General features: G+C 57.9%; 10 protein-coding genes and 1 non-coding gene across 11 annotated transcripts; 6 read left to right on the top strand and 5 right to left on the bottom strand.

Annotated features, from left to right (window-relative positions):
• The first annotated feature begins 131 nt into the window (after positions 1 to 131).
• On the top strand, positions 132 to 2,572 carry B0H64DRAFT_379436 (mitochondrial inner membrane protein Mitofilin). The gene is made up of 3 exons (XM_062802669.1): positions 132 to 313; positions 388 to 2,325; positions 2,399 to 2,572. Exons 1-3 carry the CDS (start codon positions 200 to 202, stop codon positions 2,441 to 2,443), a joined length of 2,097 nt encoding a protein of 698 aa, XP_062663433.1. The 5' UTR covers positions 132 to 199; the 3' UTR covers positions 2,444 to 2,572.
• A 126-nt stretch (positions 2,573 to 2,698) lies between these two features.
• Positions 2,699 to 4,620, top strand: B0H64DRAFT_351281 (Mur ligase; the record flags this gene model as incomplete). Its single annotated transcript, XM_062801462.1, has 2 exons — positions 2,699 to 3,355; positions 3,392 to 4,620. Exons 1-2 carry the CDS (start codon positions 2,890 to 2,892, stop codon positions 4,618 to 4,620), a joined length of 1,695 nt encoding a protein of 564 aa, XP_062663432.1. The 5' UTR covers positions 2,699 to 2,889.
• Positions 4,590 to 6,084, bottom strand: B0H64DRAFT_379433 (Mur ligase). Its single transcript, XM_062802668.1, has 2 exons — positions 5,036 to 6,084; positions 4,590 to 4,987 (listed from the first exon to the last, which is right to left on the bottom strand). The coding sequence occupies exons 1-2, from the start codon at positions 5,784 to 5,786 to the stop codon at positions 4,740 to 4,742; spliced, it is 999 nt and encodes a 332-aa protein (XP_062663431.1). The 5' UTR covers positions 5,787 to 6,084; the 3' UTR covers positions 4,590 to 4,739.
• Positions 6,085 to 6,765: 681 nt separating this feature from the next.
• B0H64DRAFT_t18 lies at positions 6,766 to 6,875 on the top strand. Its single transcript has one exon. It is a non-coding gene; the product is annotated as a tRNA-Leu (tRNA).
• A 1,273-nt stretch (positions 6,876 to 8,148) lies between these two features.
• Positions 8,149 to 9,362, top strand: B0H64DRAFT_437123 (chaperonin 10-like protein; the record flags this gene model as incomplete). The annotated part of the gene is made up of 2 exons (XM_062806224.1): positions 8,149 to 8,157; positions 8,232 to 9,362. 2 exons carry the CDS (start codon positions 8,149 to 8,151, stop codon positions 9,360 to 9,362), a joined length of 1,140 nt encoding a protein of 379 aa, XP_062663430.1.
• A 120-nt stretch (positions 9,363 to 9,482) lies between these two features.
• Positions 9,483 to 12,407, bottom strand: B0H64DRAFT_379428 (glycoside hydrolase superfamily). Its single transcript, XM_062802667.1, has 2 exons — positions 11,611 to 12,407; positions 9,483 to 11,558 (listed from the first exon to the last, which is right to left on the bottom strand). The coding sequence occupies exons 1-2, from the start codon at positions 12,112 to 12,114 to the stop codon at positions 9,504 to 9,506; spliced, it is 2,559 nt and encodes an 852-aa protein (XP_062663429.1). The 5' UTR covers positions 12,115 to 12,407; the 3' UTR covers positions 9,483 to 9,503.
• A 323-nt stretch (positions 12,408 to 12,730) lies between these two features.
• On the bottom strand, positions 12,731 to 13,201 carry B0H64DRAFT_379426 (ankyrin repeat-containing domain protein). The gene has a single exon (XM_062802666.1). It carries the CDS (start codon positions 13,175 to 13,177, stop codon positions 12,956 to 12,958), a length of 222 nt encoding a protein of 73 aa, XP_062663428.1. The 5' UTR covers positions 13,178 to 13,201; the 3' UTR covers positions 12,731 to 12,955.
• Positions 13,202 to 13,848: 647 nt separating this feature from the next.
• Positions 13,849 to 17,188, bottom strand: B0H64DRAFT_369231 (ankyrin repeat-containing protein; the record flags this gene model as incomplete). The annotated part of the gene is made up of 4 exons (XM_062802012.1): positions 13,849 to 13,917; positions 14,018 to 15,020; positions 15,092 to 15,920; positions 15,976 to 17,188. 4 exons carry the CDS (start codon positions 17,186 to 17,188, stop codon positions 13,849 to 13,851), a joined length of 3,114 nt encoding a protein of 1,037 aa, XP_062663427.1.
• Positions 17,189 to 18,194: 1,006 nt separating this feature from the next.
• B0H64DRAFT_447903 (uncharacterized protein) lies at positions 18,195 to 22,933 on the top strand (the record flags this gene model as incomplete). The annotated part of the gene is made up of 6 exons (XM_062807029.1): positions 18,195 to 18,256; positions 18,334 to 18,660; positions 18,697 to 18,721; positions 18,877 to 18,971; positions 19,421 to 19,806; positions 19,860 to 22,933. 6 exons carry the CDS (start codon positions 18,195 to 18,197, stop codon positions 22,931 to 22,933), a joined length of 3,969 nt encoding a protein of 1,322 aa, XP_062663426.1.
• A 1,031-nt stretch (positions 22,934 to 23,964) lies between these two features.
• On the top strand, positions 23,965 to 25,371 carry B0H64DRAFT_447890 (uncharacterized protein; the record flags this gene model as incomplete). The annotated part of the gene is made up of 3 exons (XM_062807028.1): positions 23,965 to 24,301; positions 24,357 to 24,618; positions 24,695 to 25,371. 3 exons carry the CDS (start codon positions 23,965 to 23,967, stop codon positions 24,975 to 24,977), a joined length of 882 nt encoding a protein of 293 aa, XP_062663425.1. The 3' UTR covers positions 24,978 to 25,371.
• On the bottom strand, positions 25,184 to 25,513 carry B0H64DRAFT_437118 (uncharacterized protein; the record flags this gene model as incomplete). The annotated part of the gene is made up of 1 exon (XM_062806223.1): positions 25,184 to 25,513. The coding sequence occupies one exon, from the start codon at positions 25,511 to 25,513 to the stop codon at positions 25,184 to 25,186; it is 330 nt and encodes a 109-aa protein (XP_062663424.1).
• Between the last annotated feature and the right edge of the window lie 79 nt (positions 25,514 to 25,592).

The raw sequence follows: 25,592 nt of genomic DNA, 5'->3' as shown, positions 1-25,592 counted from the left end.
TGACATTTCGGCGCGTGTTTTGAGCTGGATGGATCCTGCGGTGTTGGCAGAATGCTCGCTGGCCTGTTCCGCCAAGACCCGCCTTGCCAGGGTCAGTTCCCGCAGCTGTCCCGGAACTTTGCCGAGCTCTTTTTTGCTCCCACTTTCAAACCACCACATCAACATTTCATTTGCGCCCTCTCGGCCACCCCATCCCCTCATGTTGCGGACATCGCTGCAATCCGTGAGGGCGCTGGGCAGCAGGCCCGCCGCCGCTGCTGCCAGCCGCCAATGGCCGGTTTCCGCAGCCCGGCGTGCAGTCGTGTCTGGGCAGGTATGAGGTCATGCCCGGGCATTATTATACCCACGTTATGAGCTAACCTGCTCGATTTTGTGTGTGCGTGTTAGAGATTCTATGCCTCCGACAAGAAGCGCTCAGATGAGACCAAGATTCCTGCATCCGAGACTCTGACGGCCCCGTCGACACCCCCTCCTCCGCCCTCCCTCGACACTGCTGCTTCGACGACCATCCCCTCCAAGAACGTCCCCCTCACCCCTCCCTCCCCTGACTCTGTGGCCACCGAGGCGGCCGATATTGCGCCGCCGCCGCCTCTACCGACGCCGCGCAAGAAGAAGGGCTTCTTCCGGAGACTGCGCAACTTCTTCCTGACGCTTACCCTACTGAGCGCCCTCGGATTCGGCGGCGGCGTCTGGTACTCGCGTATCAACGACAACTTCCACGACTTCTTCACCGAGTACATCCCCTACGGCGAACAGGCCGTTCTCTACCTGGAGGAGATGGATTTCAAGAAGCGCTTCCCCAACGTGGCCAGCCGGGTGGCAGGCAGGCGGCCCGACGGCGAGCAGGTGACGGTGCCCGCCCAGAGCGGCGCTTCTTGGCGTGTCGCTGACACGAGGGAGACGGCTGGCAGGCAGTCGAGCGCAGTTCAGAAGGTGGCTGCTGCCAAGGAGCCCAGCAAGAAAGCTGAGCCGGTTGTGGCTGCCCAGCCCAAGGAGACCAAGCTGCCCACGGCTGAGGCCAAGGCCGAGGATCTCCAGAAGTCGGCGCCTGCACCTGTTGCGGAAAAGAAGCGCACAGCAAAGAAGGTGGCGGAGAAGAAGGCCGTGGAGAAGAAGCCGGTGGAGAACAAGCCCGTGGAGAAGGCACCCGAGCCCGAGACGGCGCTCGTGCCCGCGGCCACGGCACTCGTCCCCACGCAGAAGCCGTTCAAGGCTCCCGAGGTGGACGAGCCTTCGCGGTGGCCCCCAGCTTCGCCTATCGACCCGCTGGCCGTCCCCAACGCGGCCGACCCCGTCGTGCAAGACCTGGTGCGCATGCTAAACGACATCATCACTGTGATCAACCACGACGGCGCCAACGACAGGTACGGCGCGACGATTGGCAAGGCCAAGGGCGAGATCAGCAAGGTCGGCCAGAAGATCCGCGATATCAAGACGTCTGTCGAGAAGGAGGCTGCCCAGCAGGTCCGGCAACGCGTCGACGGCTTCGACCAGGCCGCCAACGACTTGGTCGCCCGCCTGGAGGCCGCCATGTCGGTCCAGGAGCAGCAGTTCCGGCGCGAGTTCGAGGCCGAGATGGACCGGCTCCGGAAGAGCTACGACAACAAGGTGCAGCTGATCCAAGAGCGCGAGCGCCAGCTCGCCGAGGAGAAGCTCAACAACCAGCTGCTGGAGCAGGCCGTGCAACTGCAGCGCGCCTTCACCCAGGACATCAAGAAGCACGTCGAGCAGGAGCGCGACGGCCGCCTCGGCAAGCTGAACGAGCTCACGGCTGCGGTCGACGGTCTCGAGAAGCTCACCGCCAGCTGGAACGACGTCATCGACGCCAACCTGCGCACGCAGCAGATGCACGTCGCCGTCGAGGCGGTGCGCGCCAGCCTCGAGGACGCCCACCACCCGCGGCCCTTCATCAAGGAGCTGGTCGCGCTCAAGGAGATCGCCGCGCAGGACCCCGTGGTCGACGCCGCCATCGCCTCCGTCCACCCGTCGGCCTACCAGCGCGGCATCTCGACGCCCGCCGAGCTCATCGACCGCTTCCGCCGCGTCGCCGCCGAGGTGCGCAAGGCCTCGCTGCTGCCCGACGACGCGGGCGTCGCCAGCCACGCCTCGAGCTACGTCCTGAGCAAGGTCATGTTCAAGAAGCAGGGCCTGGCCGCCGGCGACGACGTCGAGAGCATCCTCACCCGCACCCAGACCTTCCTCGAGGAGGGCGACCTCGACAACGCCGCCCGGGAGATGAACGGCCTTACGGGGTGGTCCAAGACGCTCAGCCGCGACTGGCTGGGTGAGGTGCGCAAGGTGTTGGAGGTGCGGCAGGCTTTGGAGGTATGTCTTTTTTTGTTTTTATGACGTGTTTGTTCGTGTGTGTGTGGGCACGCTGCTAACTGATTGTCTACAGGTCATCCAGACGGAGGCGAGGCTACAGAGCTTGAAGGTGGAATAAGCCCGAGACCATGGGCGTTTCTTTTGTCGATGTACAGATTACATTCCTGCGTTAGATCTGTTAGGTAAAGAAAGGTCTGGGCTGGTTGTGGTGTATCAAGTAGTCAATAGACGCGAGTTGGCGATTTAACTCAGAGTGCGTCGTAATTCCTCAGCTTGGGTGATTCGACGAGTTGTTTTGTTGTTGTGGTGTTTTCTTGGATAAGCGAAGTCGGAGTGTCCCACCTTCATTCCACTCACCTTTCAAGGTTATGGATTCTTCTCTTTCATTCAACAACCATCAATCGATAAGGCGTCGAGGTTCAGCTCAGCTATTTCGGGATCGATATCGGGGACATTTATCTCAGTAAACCGAAACAGATTGGAACCTCACCGGACCGCGCGGTCAAACCCGAGACATGCCGCCGATATAAACACTCACTCACGACTTTTCCTTCACACCTTGACATGCGAGTAGCGAACCGAACCACCATCAGGACCATCACCACCCAACCCATCCACCGCCAACCAAATCCCACCACAAACACCATATCCCTATCCCCATTCTCCCGCCGCACCCACAAAATGGCCACCCCAACCCCCTCCCCACCAGCACCAGCAAGCTACGCGACCGCCCTGACCCGACTCGCCCAACTCCAATCCAACCGCGCCGTAACCTCCCTCTTTGACCCCCCCATCCCCACCACCACCACAACAGGAGGAGGAGCAACAGGAGCAGCCGGAGCCCCCAAAATCGCCGACATCAACGCCCTCGCCATCCCCGAGATGCTCGCCTGGCTGCGCCGCACCGGCTACACCCCGGCCTCGCTGGCCGCATCCCCGCTGCGCTGCGTGCACGTCGCGGGCACCAAGGGCAAGGGCAGCGTCAGCGCACTGGTGGCGGGGGTTTTGGGGCAGTATCACCACCACCCCCGTTCCAACAGAGAAGGGGAGGGAGGGGGAGCTGGAGGCGGGGGGGTGGGGTTGTATACCTCGCCGCATGTGCTGTCGGTGCGGGAGCGGATCGTGCTGGACGGGGAGCCGATTCCGCGGGAGAAGTTGGGGCGGTACGTGGGTGAGGTGTGGGAGCGGTTGACGGAGGCGGCGCGCGCGGAGGCGGTGGTGAAAGGGGTGGTGGTGGAGGAGGGGGAGTTGGAGGGCCCGGCGACCAAGCCGTTTTATTTTCGGTTCTTGACGCTGGTGGCGCTGCATGCGTTCTTGGAGGAGGGGTTGCCGAGTGCGGTGGTGGAGTGTGGGATTGGGGGGGAGTATGACTCGACGAATGTGCTGCCGAAGGAGGTGGTTACCGCGGCGGTGGTGACGCAGTTGGGGATTGATCATGTGGGTATGCTGGGGGATACGGTTGAGAAGATTGCGTGGCATAAGAGTGGGGTTTTTAAGGAGGGCGTGAAGGCGTTTACGAGGAAGTTGCCGGAGGGGCAGGCGGCGGTGATGGAGGTGTTGAGGGCGCGGGCGAAGGAGAAGGGGGCCGTGTTGGTAGAGGTGGCGGACGAGGAGGTTGAGCGGTGGGGAGGGGTGGAGGGTGCGAAGCTGCAAGGCCCGTTCCAGAAGTATAACATGGCGTTGGCGGTATATGCCGCGAGGGAACACCTGCTGCGGACGGGCGTTAAGTTGGAGGGACGCTTTGGAACAGATGAGTGGTCGCTGAACGATATTCCTCCGGAATTTGTGAAGGGGCTGAAGGAGGCAGCTCTGCGCGGTCGTTGCGAGATCCTCAAGGATGAGGATGGCATTGAGTGGCACGTGGATGGTGCACATACCGATGACAGCCTCGCTGGGGTTGGGCGATGGTTTGGGAGCAGAGCACGGGGCGACGAGGTGCGGGTGCTAGTGTTCAACCAACAAGAGAGGGACCCAGCCCCCTTACTAAGGGCGCTGCTGGCTGGCATTAAGGATACCACGACGTTCACCCACGCTATCTTCACAAGAAACGAGGAGCAGAAGCCAGAGGGCGAGAAACGCGACCTCTCCATCCAGATCAGGGCACAGGAGACGATGCGGGAGGTTGACGGCGCCACAGAAACAACAGTACAAGATGCTGTGCAGCCTACGGTCGAGCAGGTCAAGTCTATCGTGGCCCAGGCGAGAAAGGACGGAAAAGTGTGCAAGGTCCTGGTCACCGGGAGCTTCCACCTGGTGGGCGCCGTGCTCAAAGTCATCGATCATGTTGAATACTAGGCTGCCAATCTATGCAAGAACTCCATCCCAACCAATGCCGCGAAGCCAACCTGTACAGTTGAATTACAAGGTAAATCACGGACAGTCGATGAAGACGTGCCCGGGTCGACTTTTGTGCTCTACAGAGCATCCGCACCCTCGAGAATTCCCAGGGCACCACCGACAAGGTGCAGGCTCCCGGTAATGAGCGCCTGCACCTTGGGTCCGTCCTCCTTCGCCAAACCACGGGCTGTATTGATAGCGTCCTCGATGGTCGGGATGAGCATGATGTTGGCGGACGGGTCGAGTTGTTTCCACTTGTCGGCAAACACCCGCTGCTGGGTCATTTTCTCGATATCGGCGGGATTGTGTTGGCGGTTTACAAAATCTGGAAGGTCAGCACACGGCAGCAGCAGCAACACCGGGATTTACATACCCCTTTTGTAACCCGTCGCCGCGTAGGTGACGTTCGTGCAGAAGATAACGTGCTCGAACCCCTGCCCCGAGCTTTTCACGATATTGTGGAGTCCATCAAGAAAGTCCACCGCTTCGGTGCGCCCTTGCTGGTTGAAGACCAGCACCTTAGGCCCTCGGTCGGGCCGGCCGGCGCACTCACCGACAAACCAGCGGGCTGCCATCTTCAGGCTGTCCACCGTATGTGCCCCGTCGACATGCCATATCACGCTGTCTTCGTCCTTCACCTCGCACCTGCCGCGCCAGATGACCTGCTCAAGCCCGTCAATAAACTCCCGGGGCAAGGCTTCGGGGTTAGGCGAGAAGGAAGGATCCAGCTTCTTCATCACAGTCTCTGCCAGTGCCACCCCTAGTGTGGCATTGCGTTTCTGGAAAGCAGCATCAGGGCGGATATTGACGCCCGCCAGGCGCGGGTCGACATCTAGCACCTTCAGATCCACCTTCTTTTCTACCGCCCGCTTCTTGAGCACCTCCCCGGCTTCGGGGACCTGCTCGATCGTAAACGCTGGACTTCCAGGCTTCATGATTCCAGCCTTGTGCCAGGCAATTTTGTCGACGGTGTTGCCCAGAACAAAGACATGGTCAATCGCCAGCGTGCTGATGCCGCTGGCCACGGGGCGCTCCACCACGTTGGTGGCATCGTACTCCCCGCCGATGCCGGTCTCGTACACGGCCGCATCGACCCCCTCGGACAGGAACACGTGGTAGCTCATGAGGGTCAGGTACCGCGAATAGATGGGCTTGCTCCCAGGCGCGGCCGCATCCGCCGCGACATCCTTATTCGCCTCCAGCTTGTCCCACACCTGAAAGAAGTACTTGGCAAACAGCTCCTCGGAGATCGGGGACGAGTCGATGCGGATGCGCTCGCGCACGGCGATGAGGTGCGGGGAGGTGAAGAGGCCGACCTTGCGCGGGCCGCCGCCGCCGCCGCCGCCGCGTTGGCGGTAGCGCGACAGGACGGAGTCGACAAAGGCGCAGGTGCTGCCCTTGCCCTTGGTGCCGGCGACGTGGACGATGTTGAGGCGGTCGAGGTCGCGCGGGGTGTAGCCGACGCGGGCGAGGTAGGCGCGCATCTCGCGCACGGAGGCGGCATCGGGCCGGATGCCGGCGCGGCGGCGGGCCTCGATCACGTCGAAGGGGGTTTGGAGGGAGTTGAGGGCGTCGATTGCGTCCTGGACATGGCATGGGCAGTAGTAGTAAGCAATCTGGACGGTGTCATGATTGATGGTTTTATGGCTTTCGAGCTGCGCACATTGTAATTGCGGGTGGCGGTTGCCATCGTTCTCGAAAATGGCCCGAAGCCGGATATCGCGCGGGTCAGTGACCGTGGGACGATGGCTGTCCACCGCGCATGACGCATTGAAGGGTCGCCGGTTCTAGTGGGATCCTCCTTCCTGGATGCCAATCACCTAGGAAGTTAGGAGGTTAATGGGATTTCGTCACGGGCATCGAGATATGCAATTAGATAACCCCGAGGTTTTCCATCGATGGCTGCGATAGACCGGAATACTCCGGGTTGCGTCGGGCCATGGAGCTGTCGCCGACACCGCTCACGACGTCACTTAACTGCCCCGCAGTTGATGGTTCGTGCACGACACACACACAGTCTCAAACCTCGAAATTGCTTGCTGCAACCTCCCATCCGAGACTCCTCCTTTTCTCTCTTTGCGCAACTCCACAAACTCCATCAACGGCAAGGTGGCCGAGCGGTCTAAGGCGCCAGGTTCAGGCCCACCTGAATTGGCTCATTGAGCATTCCTGGTCTCAGTAATGGGGCGTGAGTTCGAATCTCACCCTTGTCATCTTTTGCATGTCGGAGTTGGAGTTTGGGTGGGATGGCGGGAGCTCTGATCTCTTTTGCTTTTGTTGGTGCGGGGTGATTTGGATGAGGGGCATGCATCCCAAGTAACAGCTCCCTCCTTGCTCGAGGAACCCCCTTGAGATCAGATGGCAAATGGCAGATCACCCACTCGATGCTCCTCTCACCAGACAGGCCCCAACCCAAAGGCCTCGATTTGAATTGAGCCCTGCGAACTCGGCGAACTGCCGTGACCGGCGCGGGACTGGTCTCGCCCGTCTGCAATGCTACCTCCCCACGAGCTGCCGGATCACGCGCCAGGCGATAAATAGCGATAAATAGAGCCCGTCTGCATCTCGTGCATTGGTACCCGCTCGGCTTCTAGAGCTCTGTCGTGTCGTGTCCGCGATAGTTACCTGCGAAGTACTTCGTACCAGGCACGGCGCCTTCATCAATTGCTCACTCAATCAGCCCACAATGCTTTCATGCTGCATCTCGACACCCTAGTCACCCACTCTCCCGGCGCCCCCGAGCCAACGCAGCGGATTCTGCGGCAAATTGCCCCTTGAACCTGCCCCATTGCCCCTTTCTCACCGACATTAACCACCTTCTAGATCGTGGATAAAGAAGTCTCTGATTCTCAGCTGACAGGTCTGGCCTGGCAACCTTCGTCGTGACAGCCACCGAGCGGATCCCGACCGCCAATGCGCTCGGCCCATGATTGGCGCGGGTAAAATGCCAGGATAAATCGCCCGCAAGACTGTTCGTGGGGTTTCGCGGGAGCTTGCTGCATGGCAAGCATTGGCAGCTGCAACAAGCGTTTCGGGAGCTGGCGGCTGGCGGGTATGCGCGGGCTCACCACCAAAACCATGGCGTAATCGGATACAACCAGGCTCGGTCCTCGCTGCGGTGGAGAGGCGTGGTGGGGAATGGAGGTGGGAGGAGGTGGGAGGCGACCGTATCGAGAGCTCCCCGCACCCACCCCAACCAAAGCCTGTCTGTCTCCTTGATACGGTTGGACAAGGAGGGGCATGCCCTTCACTCCTGTTGTGCCTGAGTTCGTTCTGGGCAAAACCAGCAGGAGGGCCTGGGTAAGAGATCTCCGAGCAACGGTGCTCACCCTATGTGTGAGCGAGCGACCATATTTAAGCCCGTCCTCCTGTTGAGTTCTCCTCCTCGAGCTCCTTCTTCCATCTCCAACTCTGCCGACCCCTCCTGCCGAACCATTGTGCAGTCACACAATCCGTCCCCCATCCGACTCACTCACCACCATCACAATGGCTTCCGTAAGTCACAATCCCCAACCAACTCCAACTAAACCAATTTCCCCCTCATCAACCCACTAACAAACCTCCCCTAGAACCTCTCCTTCATCCTCAACAAGCCCAACGACGTCAGCTTCGAGGAGCGGCCCGTGCCCAAGCTGCAGCACGCGCACGACGTCCTCGTCGCCATCAACTACACGGGCATCTGCGGGTCCGACGTGCACTACTGGCAGCACGGGGCGATCGGGCACTTCGTGGTCAAAGACCCCATGGTGCTCGGCCACGAGTCGGCCGGCACGGTGGTGGAGGTCGGGTCGGCGGTCAAGACGCTGCGCAAGGGCGACCGCATCGCGCTCGAGCCGGGCTACCCCTGCCGCCGCTGCGCGCCCTGCCTGTCGGGCCACTACAACCTGTGCCCGGACATGGTCTTCGCCGCCACCCCGCCCTACCACGGCACGCTGACGGGCTTCTGGACGGCGCCCTCGGATTTCTGCTACAAGCTCCCCGATAACGTCTCCCTCCAGGAGGGCGCGCTCATCGAGCCGCTCGCCGTCGCCGTGCACATCGTCAAGCAGGCGCGCGTGCAGCCGGGTCAGAGCGTGGTGGTGATGGGGGCCGGCCCCGTGGGCCTGCTGTGCGGGGCGGTGGCGCGGGCGTTCGGGGCGACCAAGGTGGTGGCGGTGGACATCGTGCAGGGCAAGCTGGACTTTGCGCGCGGGTACGCGGCGACGCACACGTACCTGTCGCAGCGGGTGTCGGCGGAGGAGAACGGGCGGCGGCTGGTGGCGGAGGCGGATCTGGGCGGCGGCGCCGACGTGGTCATCGACGCTTCCGGCGCGGGGCCGTCGATCCAGGCGTCGCTGCACGTGGTGCGCATGGGCGGCACCTACGTGCAGGGCGGCATGGGCAAGGCCGACATCAGCTTCCCCATCATGGCGCTCTGCCTCAAGGAGGTGACGGCGCGCGGCTCGTTCCGCTACGGCAGCGGCGACTACAAGCTCGCCATCGAGCTCGTCGCCGCCGGCAAGGTCGACGTCAAGGCCCTCGTCAACGGCGTCGTCCCCTTCAAGGACGCCGAGGAGGCCTTCAAGAAGGTCAAGGAGGGCCAGGTCATCAAGATCCTGATCGCCGGGCCCAACGAGAAGGTTGACGGCGCCATGGACACCAGCGTGGACGAGAAGAAACTCAAGGAGGCCAAGGCGGCCGGCAGCACCGGCTGCTGCTAAGGGGATGAGGGGAATGGTTGCATAAGTGTCATGGCGTACGGTGCATGGGTCGGTTTTTTTGTTCATGATCTATTGGCGTCTGTGTATGGGAATCTAATGAAAAACGACTTGGAACTCTTCCTCTGCTGCCTCTCTCTACATCTAGAGCATACCCATATACCGCGTCGTGATCTTGGTGTCCTTGGTCGCACCCCTGACACCGATGCTCACCACCTCGCCGGGCACGATATCCACCAGATTGTCATCAAACTTCACCTCGTCATCCTCACACTCCACCGCCACGCCCTTGACCGGCACCTCGGCGCTGACCTCGACGGCCGACAGATCCGCCGTGAGCTGCGCCTTGAGCGCCGCGGGCTTCTGCAGGTGCACGTACTTGAGCGGCTCGGGCCAGTTGACGTAGCGCGCGATCTGCTTGCCGTCCTTGACCAGGTACGCCGCCACCACGATGCGGGCCTCCTCATCCACATTCTTCTCCCGGACGGGCACATCCAGCGCGGCAATCTCGGTCGACCTGTTCTCCGGCAGCAGCTTCGCGGCCGCCACCGTCTCGGAGAAGGTCTCCTCGCCGCTCACCACATCCCACGCCTTCAGCACACAGTCCACCGTCAGGTCTTCGACCATGAGATTGCTCCCCCACACCTCGATCTGGGTGGTGACGTCGATGTTGACCCTGGTATGGCGGTCCCGCGGGTGGCGGTGGGTGCGGCGGGTGATGCCGATGCTGACGGGGGCCATCTCGCGCTTGACTGTGAAGTAGGCGAGCTTGGGGCGCAGGTAGTAGTCGGCGATGCTCCAGCTGGTGACGGGCCAGCAGTCGTTGGTCTGCCAGACGAGGGCGCCGCCGCAGTACTCGCGGCCCGGGCCGCGCCACTCGCGCTTCCAGAGGCGGTAGGCCGACGCGAGGCACTCGGCCTGCATCAGCTGCGTGCTGTAGACGAACTGCTCGAGCGGGTCCGGCGCGTACCGCAGGTTCTCGACGAGGTAGAGCGCGATGCGCCGCTCGTGGCCCTCGGCCTTGTTGTGGAAGTCCACCGTCGACGACTGCGGGTACCGGTCCGGGTCGTCCTTGCCCAGGGGCAGGTACGAGTCGATCGTCTTGACCGAGGGGAAGGCCTCCATGCCGAACTCGGACACGAACCGGCCGACGAGCTTGTCGAAGTTCTGCCACTTCTCCTGCGTGCCGTGCCACACGTTCCATTGGTGGATATCACCGACCGTGGCGTCGTGCGTGTTGAGCCCGGCACCCCAGGGGGAGCCGGGGTGGTAGAAGGTGCCGGGGATCAGGTCCGCGCACGCATCCGCCAGTATCTTCTCGTAGATGTAGCGGGCGGGAAAGTCGGTCTTGAGCCAGCTCTCGGCATCCTTGTTGGCGTAGTCGTACGTGAGGCCTTCGGACTCCTGGTACTGATAGTCCTCGTTGTTGCCTGCCCAGATGACGATGGAAGGGTGGTGGCGCAGCAGCTTGACGTTCTCGCGCGCCTCGCGGTTGATGGATTCGCGTAGCGCCGGCCACGCCGGGTAGTTGCCGCAGCCGAACATAAAGTCCTGCCACACGAGGATGCCGAGCTCATCGCAGGCATCGTAGAAGGCCTGCTCCTCGTAAATGCCACCACCCCAGACGCGGATCATGAACTGGTTGCCCTCAGCAACTAGCTTGACCCAGTCAAAGTATCGCTGACGGCTGATACGCGGGATGAAGTTGTCGGCGGGGATCCAGTCGCTACCGCCGCAGTAAATGGGGATGTTGTTGACTTCAAAGAAGAAGCTCGTCCCTGGCTGCTCCTCAAGGGGGCGTTGGATCAACTCGGCGCGGCGGAGACCGATCCGCTTGGAGAGAGTGTCGACCTCCTCATCTCCGGCTAACAGCGTAGCCTTGATGTCGTAGAGGGGCTGCTTACCATAACGGATGGGGAACCACAAGGCGGGGCTGTCGATGAGGAACGAGACAGTGACTGTGTCGGCAGACCTGACATCAGCGGTCTCGGTTGCGACCTGCTCGCCATCCAGCGAGATGTCAAACCGGACCTTGTTGGCCTTCCGCTCGACTGCCGCCGTAACCTTGACGGTAGCCCGGCTGAGTGACTTGTCAACGACCGTGTCCGCGTAGAGGTCTGTCAGGCGCGAGTCGTAGATTTCCAGATTAACGGGGCGCCAGGGCCCGCAGGTCATGAGAGTTGGACCCCAATCCCAGCCCTGGAAGGTTAGTATCATGGAGTCAAAAAGGGGATCATGATGGCCTACTCACCCAGTGATACTGCGCCTTCCGTACCCCCAGCCGCGAGACGTCGCCGTTCCAGCAGCCCCACTTGTGGTCCGGATGCTGCTCGACCAGCTTGCACCCCCGGAGGTAAGCGCTGTCGAAGGTGATAACGAGCTCGTTCACCTCCTTCAAAACCGAAGTCACATTGACCCGCTCGGGGAGGAACATGTTGTCAGCCTCGAGGATAGTGGTGCCATTGAGCACAACCGTTGCGAACGTGTCGAGGCCATCGAACGCAATGACTGCCTGGGAACCCTCGGGCACCGTCTGGGCCCTGAAGGTGGTCCGGTAAGTCCATTGGGCTTCACCTACCCACTGCACAGCAAGTTCATTCTTGCCTATGTAGGGGTCCGGGATCAGGCCATGGTGCTGAAGATCGAGGTGGACATTGGTTGGGAACTGGCTGACGGGTAGGAATTTGGAGTCGTCCTTGTCGGCCTGCCGGAACTCCCAGTTCTTGTCGAGGGGGATTACCACGCGGAGCGTCATGGCGGAGGAAGGAAAGACGAGGGGCAGGGGAGAGGGGCAGCCAGCGGGCGGGGTATGCCTACAGTACGAGTAGACAGCAAACAGGTTTTTGTTAGGTACCTAAGTTGGCTGAGGAAGGAACGAGTGCCGTCTGACAGAACTCAGAACGGTGACATTGGTTGAGGAGGAAAGCGACGGGCAGCATCAACCGCGAGCCAGGTCAGTTTATATGTTGTGTTTTCGTCCGTGTAAGTCATCCTGATGCGACCTGGCGTTTGAGTTGCCGGATGTGCACCCGCGGGGCCAGATGCCCCGCGGCAACGAATGGCGTCTCTCATGCAGAAGCCCCGATGATCCCCACAGCTGCCGCAGCCTGGGTTGGTGTGAATCCTTGTTGGGAGGTACCGTGGTACCTCGACCAGAGAGTCAGTGCACTTCGTATGTCGATGTCCCCTTTGGATGCCCCCCACATTGCATTTACCCTGCCGCGTAGCCGCACAGCCTTGACCCCGGAGGATGCACCTCCGGCACGCTTCGGGTCAGACAAGCGCGATTTGCCGCTCCCCGCGGCTACGGAGGTATGACTCGGGGGGTATTCCTCATGGCGTTTGAACCTTGCACCTTTCGACTGAAAGACCAGGCAGCTCGATTTAAAACCGATCATTCTCAATGGATGCCTAGGTAATACCTAACCGCTTCAATTGAATGAATACCTACCTACCTACCAGCTGTCTGGAGATACAGCGCGTTGGGGGACGGGAAGTCGCGTGTTGATGGTTCCATCCCTCGTGTCAAATTTCCCCAGCTCGTTCTCTCAGCCGCAACCTTGCAGCTTCGAGAGCCATGACAGCGTACTGAATAACTACCTACCTAGCAGTTTGGAAACTGCCACATGTCCTCCCTTAGCGGCCCAATCTATCGGTGCATATCCTTGAGCATCCTTCAAATCGATCTCGGCTCCATTTTCAAGTAGCAGTTTGGCAACCGCCTCATATCCGTGTTCAGCAGCCAAGCTCAATGGCGTTCGGCCAGAACTATCCTTCGAATCAACCTCAGCTCCACCTTCGAGGAGCGCTTTAATCATCGTTTCCACATCGCTCCAATCTCCACGTTCAGCAGCCCAGCTCAATGGTGTTCGGCCAGAACTATCCTTCGAATCAACCTCAGCTCCACCTTCGAGGAACGCTTTAATCGTCGTTTCCACACCGCTCCGATATCCACGTTCAGCAGCCCAGCTCAATGGTGTTCGGCCAGAACTATCCTTCGAATCAACCTCAGCACCACCTTCGAGGAGCGCTTTAATCATCGTTTCCACATCGCTCCAATCTCCACGTTCAGCAGCCCAGCTCAATGGTGTTCGGCCAGAACTATCCTTCGAATCAACCTCAGCTCCACCTTCGAGGAGCGCTTTAATCGTAGTTTCCACACCGCTCCAATGTCCATGTTCAGTAGTCAGGCTCAATGGTGTTCGACCAGAATTATCCTTCGAATCAACCTCAGCTCCGCTTTCAAGTAGTAGCTTGACAGCTGCCTCATATCCGTATTCAGCAGCCAAGCTCAATGGTGTTCGGCTATGATTATTCTTCGAATCGACCTCGGCTCCGCTTTCAAGTAGTAGTTTGATAGCTGCCTCGGATCCGGAGTACGCAGCCAAGCTCAATGGTGTTTGGCCATGATTATTCTTCGAATCGACCTCAGCTCCGCTTTCAAGTAGTCGTTTGACAGCTGGCTTGGATCCGGAGTACGCAGCCAAGCTCAATGGTGTTTGGCCATAATTATCCTTCGAATTGACCTCGGCTCCGCTTTCGAGTAGTAGTTTGATAGCTGCCTCATATCCGTAGTACGCAGCCCAGCTTAATGGTCTTCGGCCCATCCGATCCTTCGAGTCAGTGTCGACTTGGCCTGTCGCGAGGAGTAGTCTAACCACTGTCTCATGGCCGCGCTCAGCGGCCCAGCTCAACGGCGTTTGGCCGCCGTAATCCCTCGAGTCGATCTCGGGTTGATGTGTTTTAAGCAAGATTTCGGCAAATGCCGCCTGTCCGATTCGGGCGGCGATGGCCAGTGGTGTTCGGCCGAAGTTGTCGCGCGCATTCGGATCGAGGTGTTGCAATAAGTGAAGCACTTCGTGAAATCCGAATGCCGCGGCAAGGTGCAAACCGTTCTGCCCAATGGCTTCCCGCTCGGATTTGGCAGGGAGACGTGAATTTCTCCACCGGTTTTGAGTCAGAACGCTCCGCGCAGGGTCGGGTGTTTGGTGCCTTTCGCAAGCGAAAAAAGCCACCTCTGATGGGCACTCCAAGAACTCAATTACCACGCCATGCAATTTTGACGATTTGCGAGCATGGTAACCCCAGTTGAGAACCGCATAGGCAGCGAACGGATATGCGTCTAGATTGAATCCCGATGCACCCGAGCCGCAATCCACCGTGCTGTCAAAGGCCGAAGATAGGCAGGTGATGCTGCAAATGCAGGCCCTTGTGATATCGGACTGAGCCTCGGGAAACCAGGTACCTTGCGTTTGCTCAAAGTATTCCTGAGTCGTGTAATGAACTAGCCGGATGATGCCGTTTTGCTCGTTGACTGTAACCAGCCCGGCACATACCGAAACTATGAGTTTGATCCCAGGAAAGTTATCCTCGCTGAGTTCGGAGGCGTTCTGCTCAACCGCAAGCGCGTGTTGGAGTTCCACAGTGGTGAGCGGTCGCTCAGCACAAGTGATCCACGACAGGGCGCCTTTGGCCAGGTCCCGAAAACCTTGCTCTTGTCCCATGATTCGCGCCATGGTTTGGTCGTATGCGTTTGCAATTTGCTTGCCATTTGTGCCTTCCCTAGAGGCCTGCCCCTGAAACTCTGCCAGCGCATCTCTAACCTTCTTGGGTGTAACCTTGTCGTTGAGCAGGCCGAGATAGATTTGTGCCAAGAGAAACCTGTGCCAGATACATCATAGGTTAGTATCGAGACCCGACCACAGAAGACTTGGGAGGAATTGGATACTTACATTCCCTGAACCGCGGCGGTGATACCGGTGACAATTTCTTCCTTCAGCTGCGGGAACTTCTCAATGTGTTCCCGCAGCGGTGGCATATGACGGTCGATGTGCCCTTCGATGTACCGCCTTACATCTCCATCGCTTGCACGGACCTCCACCATCATGCTTTGGGTGAACCTCGCCGTGATTTCCGGAATGTCACGCGATGTGGCGAAGAGGTTTGCTTCATACTTAGCCCGGAGAGCGAACATTTCCGACAGGAGTCGGTCGCGACATCCGTCAGACGCTTGGCATTCATCAAGGGCGTCGATGACGAGGAAGACTCGGGTGTATCCCGAAGCTACGGAATGGAGAGACTCCAAGATTTCGTCGAATGATGGCCGCGTCTTTTGGCGGCTATGCCTGTCATGAAGTGACTTTAGGGTCTGCGGGAGAGTCGACCTGCCTTGGGCAAGCTGCTTCAGCACACTGCTGATAAGGTCTTCGGTGTTTTGGCGGTCCTTCCAATTGCAGTATAGGTAGGCAATTCCGATGTCGCTGTTGTTCCTGAAGTCTGCGATAAGCTTGTTGACGACGATGGAGGCGAGCATCGTCTTTCCCGACCCGGGCATGCCTGGGCAGAACAGTGTCTGCTGACGACCCTCCACCCATTGCCTGAATTCGTTCGTATCCAGAAGCCACTGGCCGGTTCCGGGTTGCCGTCGATTGAAGTAGTCACTATGTTGAGGGCCGTAGTTGACCGGTGTAAGCCAGTCGAGGATCTCAAGATGTTCCTTGTTGTCGAGTGTCCATCTGATTGCACCAACGTTCTCTCTGCATTCCTGAACATCACTTCGAACTATAAATTGCGTTAGAAGATTATTGTAACGCCGTGTATTTTTAAATCTACTCACTATGGTCAAGGATGTGCTTCACGGTACTCTCTGCCCTCACATCACTCGGCTGGACGTGGCTTAGAAGTTCCCTGGCAAAGGCAGCCGCCACGGCCGCTGCATGTTTCTGCCACCTGTCGTTCTTGTGCGAGTCTGCATAATCGCATATCCCGCGGATGACCATGCAGGGGAAGTTATCCATCAACCCGGCCGCTTCCATCTCGACGCAGAGGGCTTGGTTCTCCAGGGATCTTTTGATCCGGTTGCGGACCATGGCATCCTTTACGACTTTGTTTCCCGATGCGATCAAGCCGTAGTGTACATCCCCATCATCGGCAACCCTCGGCGTCATTTTCGCGATCCTGGTCTTGTCGCAGTGAGGGCAATCGTCTTCCTCTGTTGCAAACCCCGTCTGCGGGACCACGTTCTGGACCGCCGGTTGTTGCCAGATACCGCCGCCCACGCTTTGGATCCACGCAGCCCACATCGCCACCAGCCACTGCACTATGATGCGGAGGAAAAAGCCGTTTTCATCTGCTGATCGCCCTGTTCCCTGTCTTGCTACAGCGTCATGTCCATCGTCATGCTCGTCCTCCTCTTCATCGGCCGCAGGGTCCTTGGTGACATGACTGTATTTTGCTTCGAATAGCACATCTTTGAGCGAATCGGTTCTCAGATAGGCCGACGCCATTCTGGGGTACTTCTGCGCCAACTGGTCTAGATATTCGGGCATTCGTGAGCCAGTTCGCTCGTGTTCCGCTTGCAGCTTCCTAGCAGCCGTAAGAAGTGACCTCGGGGGGTTATTCAACGCCCCCGTCCGCTCGAATTTGCCGCCGTCTTTGGCCTTGCCGAAGTCGTACTGGACCACGCCTGGGTAACTCCCGGTGGGTGTGCTGACGACAACATCGCCGAGCTTGACGTTGGGCGGGATACCGCCGCCAATGCCAACCATGAGGCCGAAACGGATGGATGGGAAAGTTCGGATCATCTGCACCGCAACGGTTGCTGCCGAGTTGTTACCGGTCTTTCCGATGGGCAGACAGGCGATGACGATGTTGTGCCCGCTTATCGAACCAAGGGTGTATGCGTTCGTATCGTCGCCCGGCGTTGGGAGATCGGAATGGGTCTGTTCTAGCATGGCCGTCGCTGCGGTGAGCTCCGAATCTAGGGCACAGACCCATCCCACCGTGTAGTCGTCGTGGGCCAACGATTTTGGATTCGGCGTCGAAGCCATCGCGGTTTGTGCGGGCCGATTACCGATAATCGGAAATGGGCTTTCGATCGTGGGCGGCCAAAAACGGATTTTGGGATTCAATGATTGTGTAACGTTGAGTGAGTAGGGCGAGGCTCAGCCTCAGCGTACCTCGGATGAGGAGGAGGGTTTGAAGTCACAGTGGCTACGCCCAATCCACGCCCGTTCTGTCGGATCATGCGTGAGTGGTGCCCAACGAGGCTGTTGGGTGAGAGGGGGTACCGTGCAGGGGTCAGGATTGGGTGATCTTTGGCCCAGGAGGTGATGAGAGGCAGGCCACAGACGCGTTTTCATAGGTCCTTACAAGAAACAAAGTTGGTTGTCTCAGGTAGCCTGAGGGTACATACTAGGTACCTAGGTAGCTATTTTATAGGAGCGATAACAGAGCAATGCCACCCCTTTGCGTTTGCGAACTAGTAATTGCCTCGTACCAAATTCAGTGTAGCAACAGAGGCCATCATCTTGAGCGGGTGCGTGACTCGCAGCTACTATAATTTATGAGTGAAAGCCACCCCCTCACGCTGCAATGGCCTTGGTAAACCGCAGCGTGCCCACATAAGCGAACTGCAAAGTGGTGGCTGACCACCAACAACGATGCTGAGCCGGCGCCATAGCTCCAATCATAGATCCGAGCCCGGGCCCTGTCTCGAGATTTTGCGGCACTATTCCGAGCTTGGATGTCGTGCTCCCAACCGGCAACAAGCGTGGAACCCGATGAACCCTCACCCGCATAAGGTCATTGATTCTCACCTGCATGGCCTGCATTACGCCTTGGCTTTTTCCCACACGACCTGTGCAGCCAGCCACCAAAGCGCAAAGTGCATAGGCAGTCGAGACGGCACTGTCAGCTACCCAGGTATGTACATAAACACCCTTAACATTCTCCCGTGCTGACGGGACTCTCCCTTGTCTCCACGTCTTCTTTCTCGCCACGCCGCATCCAATATCTAGAGAAACACGCCGGCCTCCCTGCCATTACACCAGTACAATGAGGACTGATGATATCATCGCTGCGCTTGCGGGGACATATTCCCTGATAAACAGCACCGCGTAAGTGGCACCGCGTCTTCCTTTCCTCACGCCTACTAACGGTGAACTAGCTGGCAAAATGGAACGGAACTGCCCAGCCCCTGGGGCAGCAACCCAGTCGGCCTCCTAACCTACACCCGTTATGGTTACATGGCGGCGAACACCGCAGCCACGGAGGAGAGCCTGCGGCCGGCGAACATTCGCTGGCCCCCGAAAGACACCGACGCCGATGAGGATTGGGTCTTGGTGGGCAGGCACGCCATGTCGTACGCAGGGCCCTTCAGTGTTAGCCCATCTGTGCCGGCGACAAAGTATAGCGGCCAACTCCTACATGGCCCTATCGTAGCCGCAAGTGTGCCGGCCATGGTCGGGTCGACGTCGAAACGCAACTATGTTGTACACGAACGGGAAGAAGCAACTTATTTGTTAGTCTCGGTCGCGTCGGATGACCCTACATTTAGGTCGGAGATATGGTGGAAGCGGGTGGTAAAGGGGTAGATTCAACTTTGGGTTGGTAGAGTTGCGGGGAATTACCGTTGCAATGTTCAAGTCTACCTCGGAGCGTGAAGGCAATCTTGCCGTAAAATAATAGTCAAATGCATCACTGGAGACCCTCCCTCAATGACCTTCAGGCTTTGTAGTTGCGTTTCTCAGGGCTTGCGCTCGTAAAGCTGTGGCCGGCTCCAACGCCTTTCGTTGGCACTTTCGGTCAGGTTCCGTCCGGATCCTCAGGAAGGTAGGTACTTAGAACTCTCTCAGGATGTATTGGTGGGTGTTTAGGATCAACCTGGATCAAGCATAGCTCGTTGATCAACCCGTCCTCGAGACAAGATTTCAGAGTTATCGTGGAGGTTTGTCCACTTGGGAAAGGCTCATCGGCCACACACCAAATCTCGACGACGGCATCGCAACTCTTGCGGACAGCATCACGCTGCCATGCTCGAGAGGGCCCTTCGCACGTTGAATAGGCCAATCGGAAACCTACCACAACCATTGCGCCTAGCCAATGGTTGTCCTTTTCCCTTACCACACTCGCAAATGGGATTGATCAATATGGTTGGCCGTCACTACGTTGGGCTCCCCTTAGGCTTTGCGTCCACTGCATTTGTCTTTTCGACTGTCTCCGGCTGATGCTTCCGGGGGTTATTGACTGCACGCGACACCCCGTTAGTGACATCCTCAAAGCTCCATCTCCCTGAAAGTGATCTCGATAGGCACCATGAAGTTCCGCCATCGTCTTAAACGTCTTCGCGAGCGCTACCGGCGGTTGCGAGGGAGCCGGCCAACAGGTGCCGAGTCTTCCAATCTTCCCGACCCCGAAGGTGACTGCGTGCCCCCCGTCGAGCATGACCCGATCAAAGCATTCACGAATTGGGCCCACCCCAAACCAAGTATGATTAAATATGCCCGGTCCGGGCATGCCACGCCTCCAAACTGTGTCGACCCTGAACCCGAGACTCAAGAACCGTCCACAGGCCTCTGGGACCGCGCGTACAAAGCACTCGGGGAACAGGAGCCAAGGCTAGTTGAGAAGTATGAGGACTTGCTATTCGACGAGTTAGAGACAATAGGTGTGTTCGCCCCCCTCCCCCCTTTAGCTAGCGCTGACTTATCACCGGCGTAGATGGTACCGCGGACGGGGCCAACGATACTATGACTGCCAACACGAGCGACAAATTGGGCCGGGAGCGATTGCAAACAATAGTCGAACGAGGCCTGAAGCGGTTGGAAGAAAAGAAGCTCAAATACACTATTGCCGGCCACGAAATCGCCGTGGGGGACCGTATTGCTCAGGCTGCCGACCTGGTGCTGTGGGCCAAGGACTGGATTTCTTTCGCCACCAAGACCTCGCCCGAGGCCTCCATCGCCTGGGCTGGCATTTCCGTTGTCCTCCCGCTTCTCACGAACCCCAGAACCGCCGAGGAAGCCAATCGTGACGGCTTTGCTTATGTGACCACTCGGATGAGCTATTATGCGGCTTTTGAGCCTCTGGTTTTCCGCCTTGGCCAAAGTTGCAACCCCGGCGACGAAGAGCTGATGGCCCAAGTCACTACGCACATTGTGGACCTTTATGAGAAGATTTTGGAATTCCAACTCCGAACCGTACTCAGATTCTATCAAAGTCGCCGTCGGGGACTTGCACGGGATATGGTCCGGTACGATGACTGGGAAGGGTGGCAGAGAGATATCACACGACTAGAGGATGTTGTCAATCAAGATCTAGAGCGTATCAACGCTTTCGTGGCGAGAGAGAAGCTGGAGGAACACAACGAGAAATTGGAAGAGCTGAGGAAGGCGAGCGCCCGGTCCCTCGGCGCCATGCAGGGGTTACTCGCTACTCACCAGGAGCACCTCCAAGTTGCGAAACAAGCCCTTGAGATCCAGACAGGCATGGTCAAGCAGAATCGGACCGACAAGGAGGAACAGTGTCACCAATTGTTCCGCCTGACAGCAGGGACTAAGGATGTCTCGTACGAGTGGTACAAAGACCGCGTGGAAGACAGGGTGGAAGACACCTGCCAGTGGTTTCTCGGACACGACAACTTCAGACAGTGGCTCGATCAAGATTCGGGGCCACTATTGGTTTCAGCAGACCCCGGCTGCGGCAAGTCAGTGCTAGCAAAATATCTGATCGACCACGCGCTGCCTAGGCCACCCAACGGCAGTATCTGCTACTTCTTTTTCAAGGACCAGGACCAGAACACCGTCAGCCAAGCGCTCTGCGCGCTACTCCATCAGCTCTTCACGCACAAGCCTCTTTTGATCCGCCATGCAATGTCGAAGCATGCCCAAGACGGCTCGGCTCTGGTCAGAAACACCGCAGCGTTGTGGAGCATTTTGGAAGACGTTATACAGGATGTACAGACGGGGCCCGTTATCTTGGTCTTGGATGCGCTGGACGAATGCCTGGAACCCGAGTTTCGGGACCTAGCCCGGAGGCTGAAACAACTCCACCGAAAGATGCGGCATCAATCTCACGGCAAGATCCGGACTCTGCTAACTTGTCGACCATATGAGGGTATCGTCGCAGAATTCCGGGATCTCGTCGGCGATTTCCCATTCATCCGCATCCCAGGTGAAGATGAGTCAGATGCCATCGGCAGAGAAGTGAATCTTGTTGTCGCCCATCGAGTCGAGCAACTCGCGCAGGAGAAGGAGCTCGGGGATGAAGTCAAGGGACGCCTGAAACAGAGGCTACTTGAGATTAAGCATCGCACCTACCTTTGGGTATATCTTGTGTTCGACTTCCTGAAAGAGTTTGATTTCAAGAAGACCATGAAGGGTGTCGATGCTAGCATTGCAACGCTGCCTGATAACGTCAACCAAGCATACGAGAAGATTCTCACCAAGTCTCGCGAGACCTCCATGGTTCGGAAAGCGTTGAGCATTATTTTGGTGGCAGGCCGGCCTCTAACGCTATCGGAAATGAACATCGCCGTCAACACAGACACTGATGCCAGCACCCCGGAGGCCCTCGACCTAGAATCGGAAAAGGATTTCCAAGCACGCCTGAGGAATTGGTGTGGACTGTTTGTCTCGGTGTACCATGGCAAGATCTATTTCCTCCACCAGACAGCCAGGGAATTTCTGCTCGCCCCTCCATCGCCACTGATGGCAGCCATACCGACTTCACATTGGCAGCAATCTATCACAGCCCGCAGTGCCCACCAAGTCCTTGCTGAGGTCTGCGTTGCCTACCTCGATCTGTTCAATTCACCCGAGACTTCTCCGAGCGGTTCATGTGTCGGGCTTTTGGATTACTCGGCCAATTACTGGGCTGACCATTTCCGTGAAGCTTCGTTCAGTGGTTCGATTAGCACTGTCCATCGCGCGTTAAGGATCTATGACATGGATCTGGAAAGCGTTTCAAAATGGTACCAGATCTACAGGGATTCGCATTTTGGAGCTCCAAGCAAGGCAGAATCTCTCCATCTCGCAGCATACTTTGGTCATGAGGTTGTTGTCAAGTTGTTGCTAGATGGAGGTGCCAATATCGAAGCGGAGGACAAAGATGACGAAACACCACTTGCCTGGGCTGTTGAGGAGGGCTATGAGGCTGTTGTCAAGCTTTTGCTAGATAAAGGCGCCAATATCGAAGCGGAGGATAACTTTGGCCAAACACCACTTGGCTGGGCCGCTGATAGGGGCCGTGAGGCAGTTGTCAAGCTTTTGCTAGACAAAGGTGCTGATTTCGAAGCGAATGATAATTACTATCGCCGGACACCACTTGGGCAGGCCGCTAATCAGGGCTACGAAGGCGTTGTCAAGCTTTTGCTAGATGGTGGTGCCAATATCGAAGCAAAGGATAAGGATGGCCAAACACCACTTGTCCGGGCTGCTGATGAGGGCCATGAAACCGTTGTCAAGGTTTTACTAGACAAAGGTGCCAATATCGAAGCAAAGGGTGCAGATGGCCAAGCACCACTTGCCTTGGCCGCTGAAAACGGTCACGAGGCTGTTGTCAAGCTTTTACTCGACAACGGTGCCAACATCGAAGCGAAGGATAAATCTGGCCGAACAGCAATTGCCTGGGCTATAGATGAGGGCCGTGAGGCTGTTGTCAAGGTTTTACTTGACAGAGGTGCCAACATCGAAGCGAAGTATAAAACTGGTCGAACAGCAGTTTCCCGGGCCACAGATGAGGGCCGTGAGGCTGCTGTCAAACTTCTGAAAAATAGATGGGCCAATACCAGTTAAATTTAGGGCGGCCTTGTCTGTGTTGGCAAGGTCGGGTTGCGAATTTGGGTCACGTTGCCAGGGGTCATGCCTCTTGTCTACAGGAATCCGGCGAAGGGGATGGGCTAGATCTGGGTCGATCTAATTAAATGCTCGGGTGGGGATGGCGACATTTCTGGCGCTGATTGTGAGTCCCCAGTCTACCAAGCAGTCCCTACCACGGCCTCCATTACGCTATGCTTCTGCCTTCGGCCACTCTACTGACGCGTCTGAGCTCGTGCCTTGACATTGGCAGGGTGAGTTCGGAGATCTAGACAGCGGGACTGAATCCCATGTGTTTTTACGGAACTGGGGCAGCATCAAGCTGTGGTTCCAGTCAACTTTGACGCTTTTGGAGGACTGTGTCCGAATCATGGCCACGGCCCTGGCCGCGTGTATCGTGTCCTTGGGCGTTGCTGACGAGCATGGCATGGCTTTCAAGGGGGGGGATGGACAGGGAGCGAACAAGGAGGTATTGAGGAGGGAATGTCTTAAGGAAATCTATTCCTAGGGTCTCCACACCCTCAATTCTATCACCCCCGTTCTAAGTTGCGCAGCGTTTTCTTCCGCGCCGGCACCTCAACGGCGACGGCCTTTCCATCCTTGCCTAGGTCAAAACCTTTGGATACATCGGTTACGGCTTCAGCTTGAACCTGGATTACTAACGAGTTGGACATCTCTCCCTTTTCAACACCACGTTGCGGAAAGCCTCTCCCCTTCATAAACATTGCGAATACCAATTATTCGAAAACACCCAGAAATAAGGCGCAGCACAAGCCGTGAACTCCCGCTCGGATGATGCCAAGTATGAAGGATTCGAACTCGAACCCTGGTTCGTATTCGTATTCGCGGGGACTTGCACACCTTGGACCCGACTCTTCGCAAGAGATATAACTAAGGGAGCTCCTCATGATCTCCCTTTCATAACCGTAACATCTATCCAAATCTTCTTGTGCTCTCTAGGTACTCGACCATCCTCCATATCCATACTTTCCCCCTTTATAGGCTCCGCGATGTCACCTCTCGCTCCTTTCCAACTCACTGTCCATCCATTTTCATCCCCAACTCACGACTCCTGTGCCTACGAGAGGGGTTCGGCTTCCGCTAAAAATGCCCTAGTTTTCATTGGCGGACTGACTACCGGGCCACATGGAACAAATCTCACCGCCCTCGCAAAGACGTTGGAACAGTCCCCCTTGGACTACTCGCTCTGGGAATTCCGGATGCGCAGCTCATACTCTGGCTTCGGATACTCCAGCATCGCCAACGACGCCGAGGACACGGCTGCCCTGGTGAAGTATCTGCGCGGCATCGGCAAGGAGAAGATCGTCCTGATGGGCGCATCGACTGGTACCCATGCCCAGTCTATAACACGGCGGACATTTAAGCTCACTAACACGCCCAGGTTGCCAGGACTGCCTCGAATACACCAACCGCGACAAGTACCAGACGCCCCTAGTGGATGGCTATATCCTCACCAGCCCGGTCTCAGACCGCGAGTCCGTCGTCCTGTTTATGTCCCCCGGGGGATCCGCCAAGAGCATCCAAGTGGCCAAGGAAATGATCGAGGACGGCCGGAAGGACGAGCCAATGCCAAAGCAATATCTCCCCTTTTTCCTCACGACACCAGTTACCGCTTACAGATGGCATTCCCTCGCCGCCGAAGGGTACGCACACCCCAGACCCCCCACTCTCCACCCTCCCTATATCCCACCCCAACAACTAACACCCCCTGACTCGTAGCGGCGACGAGGATTACCTCTCCTCCGATCTCTCCGACGCAGCGCTCGCGGCCACGTTTGGCAGGGTTGACAAGCCCATGCTGATACTGCCGGCGGGCGAGGACGAGATGGTCCCGCCCACGGTGGACAGGAAGGCACTGCTTGGGAGGTGGATGGCGGCGTGCAGAGACGGGGTTGCCAGCGACTTGTCTGGCTTTATTCCGGGCGCTGATCATAGTGTGACGGGTGCGGAGGCGCAGGAGTGGATGGCGGAGCGGGTGAAGGCATTTTTGGGACGGCTTTGAGATGGGGTGAATGTTTTTTTCGTGCAAAATGCAACCATGGGAGTAACTGAGTTTGTGGATAATCCCAGTTGTGGGTAGCTCTCATCGGAACTCGGATCAACCAAGTTCAATGAAACCTGAAGGTTCCGCCTTTGCGATCACCACAACCATGCCGCACTCCCCAAGAGCTCGCTCCGCAACCACACCACCCCCAACTCCCCCATCCATCAACCACAAAAAGCAGGCAACTCCTCCCCACACGGCAGCTCCTCCAACTTATCATCATCGGGCCCCTCTCTGTTCAGACAAGTGCACGACCCGCCACGGCGCCGGCTGATCCAGTAGGTCGGAAGCGGGTGTTGGTTGAGCGCGTCGTAGACCGGGTCGTCCGTCGATTTGGGTACGGGGTACAGCGACATGTTCCACTCCTGGCAGCGGCTTAGGGCCTCCTGCCAGGGCACTGGGGTCGGCATATACCGAACGGTTGACGTTTGTGCGATCGCGGATGGGGTAAGGCGGAGGGCGAGAAGAATCGTGAGTCCGGTCGTGGAGAGCATTGTGGAAGTGATGGGTACGTGTGGTGTCGAGGGTTGGTGGTTGGTGGGTGACGCGAACAGAAGCCGGTATGACCAATTC

This window comes from Chaetomium fimeti, assembly GCF_033439085.1.
Source record: "Chaetomium fimeti strain CBS 168.71 chromosome Unknown B0H64scaffold_1, whole genome shotgun sequence".
In the NCBI taxonomy this organism is placed as follows: Eukaryota; Fungi; Ascomycota; class Sordariomycetes; order Sordariales; family Chaetomiaceae; genus Chaetomium; species Chaetomium fimeti.
The sequence above is the reverse complement of the archived record's forward strand: the minus strand, read 5'-3'. Positions and strand labels throughout refer to the sequence as shown.